The 18,262-nt window shown below is 41.4% G+C and overlaps 1 protein-coding gene across 1 annotated transcript in view; it reads left to right on the top strand.

Annotated features, from left to right (window-relative positions):
• Window positions 1–12,469, top strand: part of LOC308532426 (ABC-type organic anion transporter ABCA8-like) — a 54,284-nt gene extending 41,815 nt beyond the window's left edge. The window contains exons 27-39 of the mRNA XM_081109874.1: window positions 21–71; window positions 513–604; window positions 1,484–1,604; window positions 2,234–2,351; window positions 3,038–3,129; window positions 4,687–4,847; window positions 5,345–5,420; window positions 5,500–5,594; window positions 7,689–7,808; window positions 8,007–8,147; window positions 9,743–9,822; window positions 11,155–11,210; window positions 11,343–12,469. Of these exons, the coding sequence (XP_080966000.1) occupies window positions 21–71; window positions 513–604; window positions 1,484–1,604; window positions 2,234–2,351; window positions 3,038–3,129; window positions 4,687–4,847; window positions 5,345–5,420; window positions 5,500–5,594; window positions 7,689–7,808; window positions 8,007–8,147; window positions 9,743–9,822; window positions 11,155–11,210; window positions 11,343–11,441 (1,302 nt within the window). The 3' untranslated portion in view covers window positions 11,442–12,469. The remainder of the gene's footprint in view (window positions 1–20; window positions 72–512; window positions 605–1,483; window positions 1,605–2,233; window positions 2,352–3,037; window positions 3,130–4,686; window positions 4,848–5,344; window positions 5,421–5,499; window positions 5,595–7,688; window positions 7,809–8,006; window positions 8,148–9,742; window positions 9,823–11,154; window positions 11,211–11,342) is intronic.
• The last annotated feature ends 5,793 nt before the right edge of the window (window positions 12,470–18,262 follow it).

The following is an 18,262-nucleotide window of genomic DNA, read 5'->3' as shown; positions in this document are numbered from 1 at the left end:
AATTGTCTTTGTTTTTGCAGTTTTTCCTGTATTCTGAATATGATGGAGAGTCCTTTGTGATATTCCTAATTGTAAGAACATATTCTTCTTTAAAATTTATCATGTATTTTACTAACTAAACTATTTTAATCCTGTAAACATAGCAGAACTTTTTATTAGTGTGGATATATAGGTATTTGTAGCCCATAGAGATAAAATATTTGTAAGAATAGAATATTTTTTATAAAAATCAACGAACCAGATAATATGCTTCCCAATTTTTAAGGACACTGTATAAGTATTAGAGGAAATTATTTAAAGTAATGGTATCACACAGTTATATTTGTTACCTATGTTTCTGTAAACAAGATTAAGAATAAATTTACTAGTTTCACAGTTTGACAAATAGATTATTGGAAATTGATAATGTTTTTGCCAAATGCATCTTTATAGAAATCCAATTATTCCTAACTCACTTTTCATGTGAAATGATTTTTTTTAGTGTTTCTAGTTATGCATCTCTTTATTCCTAGACTTTCCTTCAACTTATCGTCTTGATTTTTATTCTTCGATGTCTGGAATGGAAGTTTGGAAAGATTTCGATGAGAAAGGATCCCTTCTTTCGGTCTGGAGAAATGAAATTTGATTCTTTTATTTCAGTGATCACTGTTTTAAAATAATTTTATGCATAAATGAATCTATTAACAAAGAAGTGCTAAGAACTAGAATGGGCTGGGGTAGGAACCATGTGTCAATATAAATAATAGAGATATAGGGACCTAAATCAAAGATTATGAATAGTGGAGCAAACAGACCTAAAACATTGAATATTAAAGACCCTGTCTGACACTGTGCAGTGGAACACTAGGGAAAGTTACATCTGGTTCATTCAGTTTAAATAGCACTTAATGTAAATTGATTGACAGTGACGACGGAATGCTGTTGGTCCAGAATGGAAGAACAGAATGATCAATAGGTCAAAGACAGCAATAACTGCTCTTTTCCTGTGGTTGTGAGAAGTCCGACTGGTGGACCATAGACTGGTTCAGTTATTCATGGCACTTCAAAGCTGAGACTGTTCCCATCATTCAATGATGCAACCATAAGCATCTTATTCCCCATCAGTTTCATTGATAACTCTTACAGATAGTTGCATGGGAGACTTCCAAGATACAAGAAGACTTTTGAGCAGTCTTCTAAGATCAGTATGGGAGATTTAAGTTGAAGGAAGAGAGACTAGAAGGAAGAGAGTATGAGGGACGGAGTTAGAATGGGGGAAAATTAGTGAATCTGACACATATTGCAAAGAAATGCCTAACCTTAATAGGAGATCAAGCATCCTATTTGCATTTGGACAGGGGGTGGAGATTTCACTGGATTGAAGAGAGATTATGATGGGTTATTAATCACCCAGTCTACTCAAGTATAAGATTTAAAGAATGCAGTGTTTTTGATACGAGGATAAGAAACCGAAATCAATTATTAATGGATGGTTTGACTGCAGAATTTCTCCAAGAAGCAGTGATGTACACCAAAATCCAGAGGAGCCCGAGGGGGAGGATGAAGATGTTGAGATGGAAAGAGTGAGAACAGCAAATGCCTTGAATTCCACAAACTTTGATGAGGTAAAAACATACAAAGTAGTTTTTTCAACAAGTACCACAAATGAATAAAATCAGAAAGCATCTAATTCTCAAATGATTTTACATTTCTTTAATTCATACAAATGAGGATCATAACTTTATTTTAGCAGGTAGTCATTTTTACATCTAAATGAGCACAGATTAAAAAGTCATTTTAATTCACTTTGTCTTTCATAGAAAATAAATTTTAAAAATGGAGAGAAATTGAAATTTCTGAAGCCAAGAAGAATTTGTGAATTTTAGAAACTGAGCAGAGTGACCCCAATCACTGCTTCTTGGAGAAAGGACACTGTAAAAATGCAGGGCAAAGTCGAGTCCACAGTGTGTTGTTTGTCCTTGGAGGGTGATTTGGTGCTTCTCCAAGTCTCTTTGCTTCTGTTCTGAGAGATGGGCTGGCTGCATAAAATAATGTGTTCCTGCGTGAGTGCCCTTGTAGGAGAGGGAAACATAAGTGCTAAGATAGGAGAATGGCCCATAAACCTGTCATCTAGTAGGAAGTCTTCTTGGAGGCATGGCTTGTGCAGTCAGGGGCCAGCCCCCTGGGAGGATAAAGCTTGTTCGAGGTCAATAAAGAGTCTTAAGGTCTGACATGATGTACTTGTCATTTACAGAAACCAGCCATCATTGCCAGCTGTCTACGCAAGGAGTACACAGTGAGGAGGAAACACTGCTTTTCCAAGAAGAAGAAGAAAATCGCCACAAGGAATGTCTCTTTCTGTGTCAGAAAAGGTTGGACACGGAGGCCCTCCCACTGCTGGCTCGGAGCCTTCCTGCGTGCTTTGTGGTTCCTGATGAGAATCATTCTGTGACCACCTCTTGGTTTGCACACAGACCCATCAGCGGGGTGACCTTGACAGCTCCTTTTACATGGCTCATTCCTAGAGAAATTAACTAAGTCAGGCCCATGGATAAGTACTTAGTCAGATGGACATGGGAACCATAAGCACTCTATTGAAATAAACCATTGAAACCCCCAAAATTTGCATTTCTCTGTAATGAACACGATTAATTTCCTAACGTTATTATTTTTCACGAGAAAACAAAAAGAATGTGCCAGAATGTTCTGAAGGCTTGACCGGCAGATAGTACTTGACTTCATTTTGTGAAATTATTGCACAGTTCTTAGGACCACAGGAGATGTGTGGTCTCATACACCTAGCTTCCAAGAGTGACTTTGTCACTTCCCATCAGTGTGACTTTGGGCAACTAACCTCATCCCTAAGAGCTTTTGTTCCCAAATATGTAAGAAAGGGTTATGACAGCCTCTGGGGGAGGGGGAGGGTAGGACAATTAAAAGAGATACTACGTACAAATCACATAGAACACTTGTCACAGTGAGACTTCAGACTATGTTTTATTCTTAATTTTATTATTAAAATCAATTTGTACTAAATGTGACCTTTTTCTTTTTCCAGGTGAGGTTTTAGGATTACTAGGACACAATGGAGCTGGTAAAAGTACGTCCGTTAAAGTGATAACTGGAGACACCAAACCAACTGCTGGACAGGTAGGTGAATCACGTGGAAAATACATTACCTAGTGGTGCTCAAGATAAATTTTATAAGATGTCAAAATGGTATACCCAGCAAATCTCACTGATTCATTAGATGAATGAAGTGATTAATGTGGCTGAATACCCATTACAAATTACATTAGCACACAACGAAATTAATAACTGAAAGGGAATAATTATTCATGCTTGTAAAGACAATTAGTGGGAATGTCCAAATTCAGAATTCATACAAATTCTATTTATACTATCATAAAACATTTAGATTTGCACTTTCAATGAGCACTGTCCTCCCAATATGAATAAAAATGTGCTTTTTTAAAAAAAAAACAAAAAACTTTATTTAGTGATCATTGTCCTTTAAAAGTGCTTAGTTATAATAAAACATATTTTGGTAGAAATACATTATCTTGGGTGAGTGTTTTCAAGGAACGGCTCTAAGTTGAGCAATAGGGATATGAAGTTGACAGAATTATCCATGCGATTCAACTGCATAGAAGGCCAGGCAAACAGAAAAAGAGGTGAATTTATCAAAGAAACAACATGAGTTACAGAGAAAACTAAAATTCTATGTCAGGAGATAGGTAACCTTAAGAGCTCCTCTGAAAGGTATATCAGGGTTGGGAGGAGTGGAGAACAGAGTCCTAAGACAGAGGTCTGTGCACCTCCACCATGTGAAAGGGGCTGGTGGTCACGCCCACCAAGGGGAAGACCACCAAGAACGTGATTGGCAGGTGTACCAGGAAAGAGGAAGGAGGAAACATATTCACAGTCGCTCTGAAGCTGAGGTGAGAGCAGGTGTTCATGAAAGGTGCCTCTGGGTGACATTGGTGGCTCAGCCAAGCCTATCGGGAGTGCTTAGTTCAGTGGAGAGCACCACCTTGAAACAAAATCAATATTTTATTTCTCCATAAGCATGGACAAAAAAAGAGGTAAGCTTTCATTGAGATCTTGGAATGAAATATTTCTAAAGGTTACCTGAGATCTGAATTATAAACCCAACCACCATTTGGGTGTCATGAAACCAGCTTGAATCAGATCAGTCAGTGAGATCCTTATAGAAAGTCATTGTCCTGCTGAAATACGTTCAGTGACTCTCCCTGCGCTGTGGCTGGAAGGACACCGCTCCTCGTTGGCCAGGATCTGATTCCCACGACCCTCCTATCACATCTCTCTCTTCTCCCCTGGACCACTCGGCTGTAGCCTGGGGTCTGAGAGCACATTGAACACCATCCCTCCACAGGGCTTTGCTCTACCCCAAACTCCTGGCCTTTTCCAGGGCAGGCGCCCTGTCACCCTTCTGCTGCAATGGTCCCTCAGCAGGCAGGCTTTCTCGGATCGCCCTACCTAAAGTCACTTTCCCTGAATATCTGTTTGTTGCCAGGTATTTACACTCTGACAACCTTCTTCCAATGCAAAATGGTTGCAGGTGATTCGAGTCAATGAGATCAGAGAATGTCTCTGGTTTTTCTAGGTTTGTAAGGAGAAAGATGTCATGGAAACACAGAGGAGCAATGCAGGCCATAGGGTCTGAGAGGGAAGTTTTCTCTGCAGGTGCTACTGAGAGGCAGCAGCGAAGGGGACTCTCTGGGGTTCCTGGGGTACTGTCCTCAGGAGAAGGGGCTGTGGCCCAACCTGACAGTGAGAGAGCACCTGAACGTGTTCGCTGCCGTGAGAGGGCTGAGGAAAGCAGATGCCACGGTCACCATCACACGGTACAAGGGGGAAAGGGGCGGGGGGGGGGGGGGTTGGGGAGGACACACCTGAGAGGTCCAGGAAGACAGCTGGAGTGACAGCCTTCACAGGAAACTCAAGACTTCCCAGGAGACTCAACGCTGACCCAAACCCAATGGGGAGAGTTGTGATCAGAAACTGATTTCCCCGATGTTAACATGTTATTTTCTTTTCTCATCTTAAATATGGAAAGAACAAAGAACAAAGTATGTATTGGTAAATATATCAAAAATACTAAAATTTAAGTGTAAACTATCATAGGACAGCTAGTTGCATGTCATAAAATGGCTTCAAATCTTATAAAAGGAAAAACTCATTTGGGGGGAGATGTGTCAAACCAGTCCAATGCAGCGTGGCCCAGCGTCTTTGTCAGAACCGCATTTCGGAGCTCTGTTCCCCACCTGGTCCTGCGTGGCTCGCTCTCCCACCAAGTGTCCTGGTTCTCCGGAGCCTGTAGCCCCCACTGTGTTTGCTTCAGGTTGGTGGAGGCGCTCAAGCTGCAGGAGGAGCAGAAGCGCCCCGTGAAGGCCTTGTCAGAGGGAATCAAGAGAAAGGTAGGGTTGGGGCTGGGGTTACTCCGCGAGGCCCACTGATCCCAGATCCGTGCCAGATGTGCCGTTCCTCTCCTTCCAGCTGTGCTTCGCGCTGAGCATCCTGGGAAACCCATCGGTGGTGCTGCTGGATGAGCCGTCCACGGGCATGGACCCCGCGGGGCAGCAGCAGATGTGGTGAGGGGCGCCGCCCAGTCAGGGCCAGCGTGGACGCCTGGCAGGGAATCTGTGAAGTGTTTACCTCCTGTGAACATTGTCCCTTAAGCTGTTTTGATTTGTTCTTTACTTTTCATCAAGTTTTTAACATGTGAAATCTGAATTCTGTCGGGGACATATACCTACTTATATCAGTTTCTGAGGTCAAAGTTGTGGCTACTCACTTTTATTTTTTAAATCAATATATTTGTATTGATTTCAGAGAGGAAGGGAGAGGGAGAGAGAAATACAAACAAAAATGATGAGTGAGAATCATTGATCGGCTGCCTCCTGCACACCCCACACTGAAGATGGAGCCCCCAAACCAAGCATATGTCCTGGTTCATAGGTCAACCCTCAACCACTGAGCCATGCCAGTCGGTTTGGCTACTCACTTTTAAATTCACAGTTCCAAGCAGCTGCGCCAGCTCTCTGCACCCAATGAGATAAGTTCATCATCACTAATTCCATCATAATAGTTATCATGTGCTGTTACTAGTTTTTCAGTCTCCATTAGATTGGGGTTCCGTGAGAGCAGAGATGTTCATGCTCTCTTTGCCTTGAAATAAACACCCAATTCTTTGCTAAATGAGTCATGAACAATAGTTCTATTCAAATAGTGTGTATTTATCCATAATCACTAAGCGTTCATCTCTAAATATTCTATAATCTGATTTTAAATCCTCAAATTTAAAAGGAAACTTATCCAAGGCTTTGACTTAGTTTGTGCGAAATCATTTTTAAAATGTGAATCTTCGGACCATTTATTATAAAAAGCTGGTACTCGTATACATAACATGATAAGAACTTTTTTCATCATATATGTTCACTTTTTTTAGCTTGGCCTTCTAGTGAACCTTCAGCTTCATTGAAGGGATCTTCTTGGGGCGGGGGGCGGTTAAAAGCATAATTCACTGATGCGCATCTCTTCTTTTTCCTTTATTGGCAGTAGGGCTTACCCCTATGTGAATTCCGTTACCGATTTTGTTATGTTGGGTTCACGTGGAATAGCCACCACTGAAGGCAGATGTTGGTAGACTTTGAAAGTGTTGTTTGACTTGAGGCTCCACATACTTCGTGGCTTGCAAAACACAATGGCTTGGCCCAGCCGCCATAGCTCGGTGGTTGAGCATCGACCTGTGAACTAGGAGGTTACGGTTAGATTCCCTGTGGGGGCACATGCCTGGGTAGCGGGCTCGATCCCTGGGGTGGGGCATGCAGGAGGCAGCCAAACCATGATTCTCTCTCATCATTGATGTTTCTATCTCTCTCTCCCTCTCCCTTCCTCTCTGAAATCAAGAAATATATATTTTTAAAAAACAAAACAAAAACAAAACACAACAGACTGCAAATCCTGCAGCAGCAATGGTCCAACTGCCACTCCTGTAGCGGCTGTAACTCCAGCTCGGCTCCCCAGTTTCCCCCGCCTCCCCGAGAGCTTAGTTCATCCCAGCCCAGAGGCTGCGGCCACCAACTCCACGCATCTACAGAAAGCAAGGCGGCCACCCCTCCCGTACACAGTCTCTTAATACAAAATAAAAACAACCCTGAATATCATTTGTATAGCCCAGTCATGGCGAACCTATGACACATGTGTCAGAGGTGACACGCGAACTCATATTTTTGGTTGATTTTTCCTTGTTAAATGGCATTAAATATATAAAATAAATATAAAAAATATAAGTCTTTGTTTTACTATGGTTGCAAATATCAAAAAATGTCTATATGTGACACGGCACCAGAGTTAAGTTAGGGTTTTTCAAAATGCTGACACGCCGAGCTCAAAAGCTTCGCCATCACTGGAGCAAATACTTTGCAAAAACATCTTACTATTTCTCATTAAAGGAAAAATAATCATGGTTGGGGCCCAACCAAACTCACTCTGAGTATTGTAATTGCTCAATTGATCTTTTCAGTAGCTATGGTGCATCTGTGTGACACAATAGACACAATCTCCCCGTGTCCCACACTTCTCGTGAGAATGCTAATTCACGTTAGGACTCACGGGTGGGGGAGAGGGCGGGGTTCTGGATGTCACTGTGTATGCTCCCATGCGTATCTTTTCTTTCCATTCAGGCAGGCGATCAGGGCCAGCTTTCACAACACCGAGAGGGGCGCCCTCCTGACCACCCACTACATGGCCGAGGCGGAGGCCGTGTGTGACCGCGTGGCCATCATGGTGTCCGGGAGGCTGAGGTGGGTGTCCGCCCAAGCCCGCCCTTGACCACCAGGTGCATGGCTGGCGGAGTTTGTCGGTGGGCAGAGAGGTCACTGTGAAAAACTGGAACCACCTGACCAGGGTCTGATGGCCAAGTCCTGAGACAGCGCAGGCAGCAAATCCCAAGCCTCAAACATTGCACCTTCCTCTCCTCCCCCTCCCCCTCTTCCCTCCAGATGTATCGGTTCCATCCAGCACCTGAAGAGCAGATTTGGCAAGGATTACCTGCTGGAGATGAAGGTGAAGACCCTCGCCCAGGCGGAGCCCCTGCACAGCGAAATCCTGAGGCTTTTCCCCCAGGCAGCTCGGCAGGAAAGGTAAGGATGGTGGCTGGCTTTCATCGGCTATCAGATGTCAGTTTTTCCCTGTCAGGTTCATAGAGCTGTGGTCAGGCAAGTCCACATGTAGCCCAAAAGGAAACCCTAAAAGAAATAAATGATTTGTTGGACACTGCTGAAAGTAAATGAGAGAAGAGGTGATGTTGTGTGTTATGGTCCTACTGTGTGACAGGTATTGTCCTGTTTTTGGGTTATCTCATTTAATTCTCATGGAGACTTTTAAAGTAGACTCTGGTGTTCCAGTGAAAAAGGAGATGATTGCAAAAACGCATTGTAAGAGTCTGACCTTTGCAAGGACCTTATTCCATGAAAATTGGTAGATTGGTTAGGTCACATGACAGCTAATAAGTGGCAAAGCAGGGATGTAAAACTCTTTCATTTCAAATCTATTAATATTTCCAGTTTCATTTCAAATCTATTAATATTTCCAGAGTCTGGTCATGGAATAATCCTCATAAAAGTAATATACTAAAAAAATACAAACATTAACATTAGGGTCATTTTTTTAACAACTTCAATTTAAATGCAGAAGACAGGTAATTTAGGAGTTAGGGGAAAGTAGTAAAGAGAAATAAGTCATAAAGACAAGTCCAGAAAATATATTTCTACAGTGGAGTATAAATATAAAGTCAATGATATAACTCATCGTGCAGCCCACAACTAAATAGAAATATGTCATAGGGGTGCAGGGAATGAGCAAAATGGATGAGAAAGGTTGCTCCATAAATATGTGAAATAGCATCTTTAAGAAAAGAAATCTGAATCTTCCTGGTTTTCAAATGATGGAAAGACAAATTTACTTGAGAAACAAATTATTTTTAAAATGGTTTCTGGACATTATTTGGAGCTTGAATTCCTAGAGATTTCTAGTTTCCTAATCAGAGACTCAGTTATGCTCTCCTGTGTTAAAAAAGCAGTTTGAGTAGGAAGGGGAAGGTAGGGTAGCTAGAAATGCTCTGGAGAATAGACTTAGATTTCCGCCTGAGTTGGAAACGTGAAGAAACTGCATGGTGTCAGGACCTGGTTGGAGGATGAAGCTAAGAAGTAAGTGTTGAGCCTAGAAAGTGAGGTTGGCCCTAGCTAGTTTGACTCAGTGGATAGAGCATCAGCCCAGTTGGATTCTAGTCAAGAGCACATAGTTCAGTTGCAGGTTGCAGGCTCGATACCCGGACCTGGGGGAGGCAACCAATCGATGCGTCTCTCTCACATCAGTGTTTCACTCTGTGTGTCTCTCCCCTTCCCATCCACTCTCTCTAAAAATCAATGGAAAAATATCCTCTGGTGAGGATTAACAAAAAAAAGGCGAGGTGGAAGATGACTTTGGGAAGTCTGGGAATGTGATTTTCGTTGTACCTACTCACCCCCATCTGAGGGGCCAAGGGCACTAACCTACCTATAGGATTCCGATCCCCAGTTTTCCTTGTGAACTGCCTCTTTCTTATTAGTATGGCTTCACCTTTAGCATTTTGCCTACCCCAAACCACACTTACAGAAATGAAGTCCAGAGAGAAGTCTGAGTCAGTTCACGTTCATTGCAGTTGGATCAGCGTGTCTCTCCTCTCCTTGCCTCCCAGGTACTCATCTCTCATGGTCTACAAGTTGCCAATGGAAGATGTGCGACCTTTAGCCCAAGCTTTCTTCAAATTAGAGAGGGGTAAGAGTGATAGGCTTTTAAATAAGAGCCTGAAAGCAGATAATTTCAAATCACAAAATAATCCATTTCCATGACAAACATGAAATGTGATATAATGTGTTAAATTCAAATTGAATTTTAGGAGCACAATATCAAGGAAGTACAGACATTCTGTGTGCCTTTGTGATTGGGGGGGAAATGGGAGTGATTTTTACTCTTCTGGGCTTTTTCTGTATCTTTTTGTGTATATATATATATATTGGTATAAGTTAAGTGAAAACTCAATCATACATGCATTTAAGAAAAATACTGTCAAAAAAAAGAAGAATATTGTCTTTTGGCATATTGGTGCTTACATGTTTAAAACTAAATTTTATGTGGATTTGCATATTATTTTTTTGCCTTGGATTCTATACTAAGAAACTTACCTCTTGTTTGGTCACTAAGATGATCTTCTTGTGTCTGTTGTGCTATAAAACTAACTACACTGCATCTGTCATCGCCAGGCTCATGTGGTCCTTGCCATCTGAGCCCATTAACTCTGAGACTCTGTACTGTGCTATCTTGACCTCCCGCTCCATCCATATTCTTTCATTGTCACTGCCCAGTGATAACTTTGCTTGCTTGTCACCTTCCCTGAGGAAGAGATTCGAGTCTTCTGGTTCTAGGAGACTCTTCTTCCTCCTGCTAATAGCATCCATGGTCACAGTGATGCTTCTTCTTTCCATTCTCTGAGCTGAGCACCCCAACGTTCTGAGCCTCCCCAGACTGGCACTGTGGCCAATACCAGCCTGGTATCTTTGGTGGTATATTTCCAATCTGGTACTGTTGGTGGCATATTACCAACCTTCTGGGCTCTTATTGGGGCTCTAACTACCCTTCCCAGTCCATTTTGGTCAAGAAGAAGGGCTTTCTACTTGGTTTGGGTCAAGCAAACTGCATGGATGGAAAGAGGTCCATGAGGATTACCTGCTTCTGAGAAAACCACAGGCACCTTTCTCTATAATCTTCTGATGCAACCCTTTTCCAAATGTGTCTGCCTTCCACCTCTTCCTGTGCTGGATGTGCAGAAACCCCAGCTCACCTGCAGGAAAGGAAGCCTTCTCAGCACCATTTCCTCCCTTAAGTAGACATCTCAGAAACTGTGTGACATAACACCTTTTTTCCAACCCTATGCAAATGCATTGCTGTTCTTTTAGCTGAATGCTGTACTTAAACCATCCTAACGGTTCTTGTATTCACCTTTTCATTTAATATTTTTTAAAAAATGGTTATTTGTATTCTGTGCTGACTTCTAAGGCCATCTGGATATAAAAACATATAAACCACTAACTTACATCCATCCTTGTGCAGTTAAACAGAGCTTTGACCTGGAGGAGTACAGCCTGTCACAGTCCACCCTGGAGCAGGTGGGTCAGTTTTAGTGATCTTACATCATCCATGGAATAGAACTGTACAATAAGTACATACGCTTTTCACTCTCTTGGGACTACAGGAAACAGTATGACATCCCTGTCTCTCTATCTCTTATCCCCTTTCAGGTCTTCCTGGAGCTCTCCAAGGAGCAGGAGCTGGAGAATTTTGTTGATGAACTTCAACCCTCCATGAAACGGAAGCTCCTCCCACAAGAAGAGCTTTGAAGCCCCAAATACTCTATGTTTCCATTCAAGTCTGTGGTTGTTCTTTAAGACATTTATTTTGATAGCATCAATGTTTGTATTTAGAACCTATATTGTGAACACTGACATGGTTTTTGGTGTGGTGGAGACGAGGAGTGAGTGCTGGGCAAATGCAGTGACAACAGGGACAGAGGTACCCAACTGAGCCCACCTCCCAGTCCCAGCCTACATGTGTCTGCAGGTCACCCTGATCCTATTTTTCGGTCTAATACTGAATAAATAAATTTATATTTCTGAATATGATATACGAATTTTATTAATTTTTTTATCAAAAACTTAAAATCCTTTTTTTGCTAACCCAAACTGAGAAATCCATATATTTAGTCTTCAGAAAGTGTGATACTTTATAAAGCTGATATTTTAATAATAATTTAAGTGAGCATGTCAAAAAGTATTATACTTACTGAAAAATATTTCAATATATATTTTATGGCTAAAAATATGAAAACCTCATTCATTGGTCATAAAATTTGATATCAATATATTTGATAACATTTCCACCGGTAACGCTATCAGTCATACAAACATAGTCTGGAAAACTGAAAACTTGCTATTAGGAATGTATTATACTTTTTTTTATTTTTATAAACCAACAGAGTCCTATTTTCATTGTATTTTTAAATCTTTGCTAAAGATGCTTGTATTATAACTGATCTTTTATGGACATCTGCCACTTCATCTCAGAAAGTTGATAAATGTAATAGGTCCAAGGATCAAGTTGGACGAAAATATAAAATAAATCTGTTATATATAGTTTTGAAATGTCTTCTCTTTCATGTGTCTTTTTCTCAACTCTTGGGCCTCCAATTTACAAGTTCATTGCAATCCAATGGAAAATGATTTCTAATACAAGAGTAAGTTTGCTGCTTCAATCAATGCGCTACCAAAATCTAAACGAAGAAGACACCACACCGTGATTAAGGAAGTAAAAAGTGGTGGCAAGCAGAGACGTTTTCTAAACTACTGGATGTGATGACCATGTATAAAATGTAAGATTTTCTGAGTGGAGATGATCCTCTGAGCTTTCTACCAGGGCTTTCATGTCTTTTCTTCCCTTTCAGAAAATTCTTCTCTGGAGAGCTCCTGTCCCCAACTGCCTTCCCGGGCTCTTGTGTGAGGTCTGTTTATTCATCCTGTGCTAGGAAGAAAAAGATGAATGGAACTCAGTTCTTACTGTCAGTGAATGCTGCCGTGTGGCACAGTGACTTAGAGCGTGCCCTAAATTTAGTCTTGGATCAAACATCTACTCTCTCTGCAGAACTTGTTTCCTCATCTGTAAAATAAAGATCTTGGTCTCCTTACCCACAGCAGAGGGTTACCATGACAACCAAAAGAGACAAAGGCAACAACAACACCAAACTGCTGCCTATTATCAGTGCTCAGGGATTCAAAGAAGCTCTGCTTTGCCCTGACCGACTCCCTTCTTGTTCCTCTCCCCTCACTTCTCAAGGACACATCGAAATGAACCTGTTTTCACCTCATTCCCCAAGGGCCAGAGGAGGTATCTGGGACTAGCACACTGAACAGACTTCTTTTAATGGAGGATTTTCATTTCCAAAGAAATCACACAAACTAGGTCAGTGGGAGAGATATCCTGGGACAAGCGGAATTTTAGCACTGAAGTGGCTTTTTATTTAACCCGTGGATTCAACCAGCCTCGGTATCACAGACAACCAGGTCTTTGGAGAAATGAAAAATGACAACGGTGTCATACCTGAGCTTAAGTTTTCACCTGCTCTTGAGCAAAGAAAAGCTTTCCCAGCTCTTAATGCCCCTTCATTGGGACCAAAGTCTGGTGTTGGCTTCAAATGATGTATTGGGGGAGGGGGGGGCGACGCTAAAAAAATGAATACTTTTTCTCCCACCTTCTAAGTTCTTCTAGCTGGACTAATAATCAAATTAGCAGTGACAGATTAACAGGAGAAAGTCAAATTGTAATACATGGGTATGGGGAATTCACATATGCATGAAAATTCCAAAGACACAAGGCAACATTGAGTATATATGTCAGTTTGGACAAAGGAGAAAAGAGGGAGAATGAGCTATTCAGTTTCAGAAACGAGAATGGGAGATTTACAGATAGTTGAGGAAGAGCGGAACACATTTGGCAGGCAAATTCTTGCCGGGCAACTCAGAAACAATGGGTCGGGGGTACCTAGCTAACAGGCTCTGCCTGAAGCCTCCCCACATACCACACTTAATTCAAATTAGATTAAGATGAACATCGTCAGACTGCCTTTCTGAAGCAGGTTTTTCTATCTGAATCTCTTGGGGAGCAAAGGAGGAAGGGTCAACATTTTTCTCTGAGTCTTTTGTTTCTTAATCAACAGCTTAAAATAAAACTCAAAACATTTTGTCCCCTACATCTACAGAGGAAATCCAAGATCACGAATCTGGTACCACACGGAGGGTGATGAACTTTGAAATGTTTCATGACCAGATGGCAGTTGTTGACATTTCTGAGGCCAATGAGAAAACCTAGAACTAAAAGAACAGATGAACTGCAGCGTTTACCCTCAAACATGTCACAACCACTTATATTTATAGACCACAGAAGACAGGAAACATATTGCTGTGCAAAAGATCATTCTTTCTGCTCCTTAAAGCCAGTCTTACTCTGTCCATCCATTTTTAAATTCTCATCTCACTTCTATTCCATAATATTCTTTTAGCCTCCTTTCTTTTGCCTTTTCTCTGGAGGCCATACCAAATTGTATTCAAGAGAAATATTCAATTAAAGTAAATTGTTTGGTCCCAGCCGTGGTGGCTCAGTGGTGAGTGTCAACCTGTAAACCAGGAGGTCATGTTTTGATTACCTGTCGGAGCACGTGCCCGGGTTGCAGGCTCGATCCCCAGTGGGGGTCATGCAGGAGGCAACTGATCAGAGATTCTCTCTCATCATTGATCTCTCTCTCTCTCTCTCTCTCTCTCTCTCTCTCTCTCTCTTTCTCTCTCTCTCTCTCTTTCCCTCTTTCTCTTCCTCCCTTCCTCCCTCCCTCCCTTCCTCTCTGAAATCAATAATATATTTTTAAATAAATAAATAAATAAATAATAAATTGGTTGGCATGGTAGAAACAATACTAGTTAAATGACCAACATCTTTATTTTTCAACCAGATGTACAATCCTAAGGAAACCTGGTTTCTGTCTCCCTCTCCCAGGCTTCCTCTTTTTCTAGCTTCTATGCTTTTGATTCCTTTTCTGCTCACATGTTTGTTTCCTCTTCTTTCTAGTTCTATAACACTTCCAAAATCTTTTCCAAGATCTTGTTGAACTAAAACTATGGGAGAGGATTTTTCCCACAATTAAAAAAAAATAAATAGTACAGACTTCCAAGACCTGAGAGAGGCCAAGTAAAATATATTGTGTTGAATGAGAGTTGCTAAAGGAAACAGGGGAGGTATGAAAATGTCTTTATGATGGTGGGAGCCAAATGTCTCAAGAGACATCCTTTGTCTACTTCAGAGGAGAAGACCATCCACAGCTATGAAAGGATTGAGGGGAAAGATGAAATCATTATCATCACATAATACAGAGGAAATAGCAACATTTGGAAGTGGGGGCGCGGGGGGGTAATATTCTTTTTACAAATTCCAGAATTTCCTTACCTTTTTTCCTGGTAATTTAAAATGTGTTTTTTCACCTTTCTCTTCACATCCAAGGGGGAAAAAATACTTAAGGCTTAAACTAAATAGTGATTCTGAAGTTGAGATCATAACCTTTGGGAACCTGAATGATTTAAGTCTTGGTTTGGGGATTGAAAGGTCTCTTGTATCCAGGTTACTAAGTAGGCTGAAGCTTCTCTACTGCCATCAGAGACTCATGAGAACTAAGCATAAAGCAGGTGAGTGATTCTTATTATCTTGGTTATTTGAAGTCTGACTCCCTGGACTTGTTGGGGTGGTCTGAAATGAAAGAGAGGAGACTGCACCATTTTATTTATTTTTTAAATATATTTTTATGTATTTCAGAGAGGAAGGGAGGAGAGATAGAAACATCAGTAATGAGAGAGAGAGTCATGGATTGGCTGCCTCCTACACGCCTCCCACTGGGATCAAGCCCACATCCAGGCATGTGCCCTGACTGGGAATTGAATTGTGACCTCCCGGTTCATAAGTCAACACTCAACCACTGAGGAACACTGATTGGGCACCATTTTAAACTTCCAGCCTCTACAATACTGGAAAGTTCATGGAAGGGGGGTAGAATAAATGTTAGAATCTAATCTTTCAAATGCAGCAAAACTTTCAAATATCTCCAACCCTGACCTTTTCCTTGAGCTCTGCTCATATATCCAAGCACTTGCTTAATTTCTCCATTTGAATGTCTAATTCGCATCTCAAACAAAATGTGTGCAAAATAGAATGCTTAATATATTTCCCTTAGCCTTTTTCTTCTCAGTAAATAGCAACATACAGTTGCCAACCTAGGAGCCACCCTTGGTTTCTCTCTTCCCTTCTTTCCTTCAGCTGATCCAATGGTACTGTTGACCCTACCTCGAAACTGTACCCCAAATCCATCCACCTCTTTACATCTACTGTTACCACCATAGTTTGAATGTTCTCATCTAGATTTCTGCATTGGCCTCCACACTATTGTTCCTGCATCCAATCTTGCACTCTGTACTTTATTTTCTATGCAGCGGCCACAAATCGTATCATGTTACTGTTACTGAACCCAACTTTGTGTGCCCAACACTTCTAAAGATCAAAACTCAAAACATCAAAGTTTGGAGTAAGGAAAGGTTTATTGGTCAAGAAGGTGCCAATTGAGAAGATGGAAGACCTAATGGTGACTCAAATCCATATTGCTCTCTGGGCTAGGTTAAGGGGCTTTGATTGACTAGGGGTACACAGAAGTACTGGTGGGACAAGTTTTCATTGGAAGACCTTGGAACTTGGCCATTTATGGTAAAAGGCATCAGCATGGTCCTGGACAATAGACTCTTTGCTTCTGAAAAGGTGTTGGTGTTCAAGATCCAGTTATGTCTCAATCTTTGTTTCTCTCTGTGTTTGCGTGACATGGGATTTTGGTTCCTGGTGCAGCTGGAGATCAGAGTTCTTTATTTTGCACATGCTTCAGCTGCATAACTCACCATTGTGGTCTGTTGTCTCTAAAAAGCGACTCAGTATCTTATTAAACAGAGTAAGACTATTTTCAGCTGGTTCTGTGGTTACATCACCACATCCCTTTTAAAATCCACCATTGCACTAAAATACACTCCCTATTCAAGTTTACAGATCCTTCTATGATGTGGCCTCTGCCCACTTCTCTGAGACTCCAGCCACATGGGCCTTTTATCTGTTCCTTAAAAACATTAAGATTGTTCCACCCACAGGACCTTGCATCTGCTTTTCCTTCTGCCAAAAACCTCCTTCTCCCAGACATCTGCATACTTGGCTCTTGATTATCTTTCAGGTCTCAGTCAGCTCAGTTGTCTCCTCTTCAAAAATATCACCCTGACCACCAAACCTAAAGCCGCTCCCAGTCACTCTCACTATTTTCTTTACTTTATTCTTCTTAAATTATCTAGCTTATTTATTTATTTGTGGATAAACTGTATGCCCCACCCCCTCCAGTTAAAGATAACCTTCATGAGTGTAGAGATCTTATCTTCTTCGTTGTTTTCCCATGGCCTGGAATAGTACTTGTCCTATAATAAGCAACCACTGAATAATTACTGAATTAATCAACTGCCTAAATACAACCTCTGCTTCTCTCTGTTCTAGCACTTATTACTATCAAATATAGTCATCTGTCACTAAAGTTTTTTCTTCATTGGACTTTTCAAAGTGTAGAGGAGGAAAAAATAATTTTACCTCCACCCTTCTTGGTTCTTGGCTAAGATTCTCCCCCCCCCCCACCCCATAATAAAAATATTAATATTAGAAACACAAATAGAAGTTTGATAACATGTATACAAGGGAGATACCCAGGAAAACTGAAACTGCCCCCAGGGACCAAGCCATCACTTTAAAAACAATCTCTAGCTCAGCCAGCATAGCTCAGCATTTGAGCGTGAACCTATGAAGAAGGAGGTCACAGTTTGAATTCCGGTTGGGGCACATGCCTGGGTTGTGGGCTTGATCCCCAGTGTGGGGTGTGCAGGAGGCAGCCAATCAATGATTCTCTCTTTGATGTTTCTATCTCTCTCTTCCTCTCCCTAAAGGATGAGCAAGTCATCAAGGGGAAGAATGAAAAGCAGGTGAAGGGTAGGGAGTCTTGAAATGGCTTTTCCAGTTCCCATTCCAATGTGGAGAATACCAAGACCAATAAACTACAAGATGCTTACACTGAGTGGCCAGATTATAATGACCACCCTATCAGTACAATGAAGTGAATTCGTTATGCAAATAATAATAAAACCATGAGAGTTTTTGCTTAGGAAGTTTTCAATGTTCAGTATTTTTGGAAGTGTCAATGAAGTACTGAGGGGAAATTGAAGGAGGAAATGACTGAAAACATTCCCGGAGCCACTTTTTTCAGACCTGTGCCCTCGGACCATTTTTTATGTAGTGGCCCTGGCCATGGTTTTGGCCATTCAATATACTTTAATGGACTTGTTACAAAATACAAACCACAACTTCCAGGCATTTCGTTACAGCTGTCTAAGAAATAACACATTCAGTTTAGGCTTGTCGTGAACCCTGTGGGTTCCTTTCCGAATAGCCACTTCCTTTGTTGTCTCTGAAGAGGGATTGTGAGTAGTTTCAGAACAAATATAGGGGTTTCTCTATTTCTATGTGGACACAGATTTCTGAGATTCTATGCTGCATATCTACT

This window comes from Myotis nattereri (assembly GCF_964212035.1).
Source record: "Myotis nattereri genome assembly, chromosome: 16".
In the NCBI taxonomy this organism is placed as follows: Eukaryota; Metazoa; Chordata; class Mammalia; order Chiroptera; family Vespertilionidae; genus Myotis; species Myotis nattereri.
Note: the sequence above shows the minus strand (reverse complement) of the source record. Positions and strands in the feature narration are given on the sequence as shown.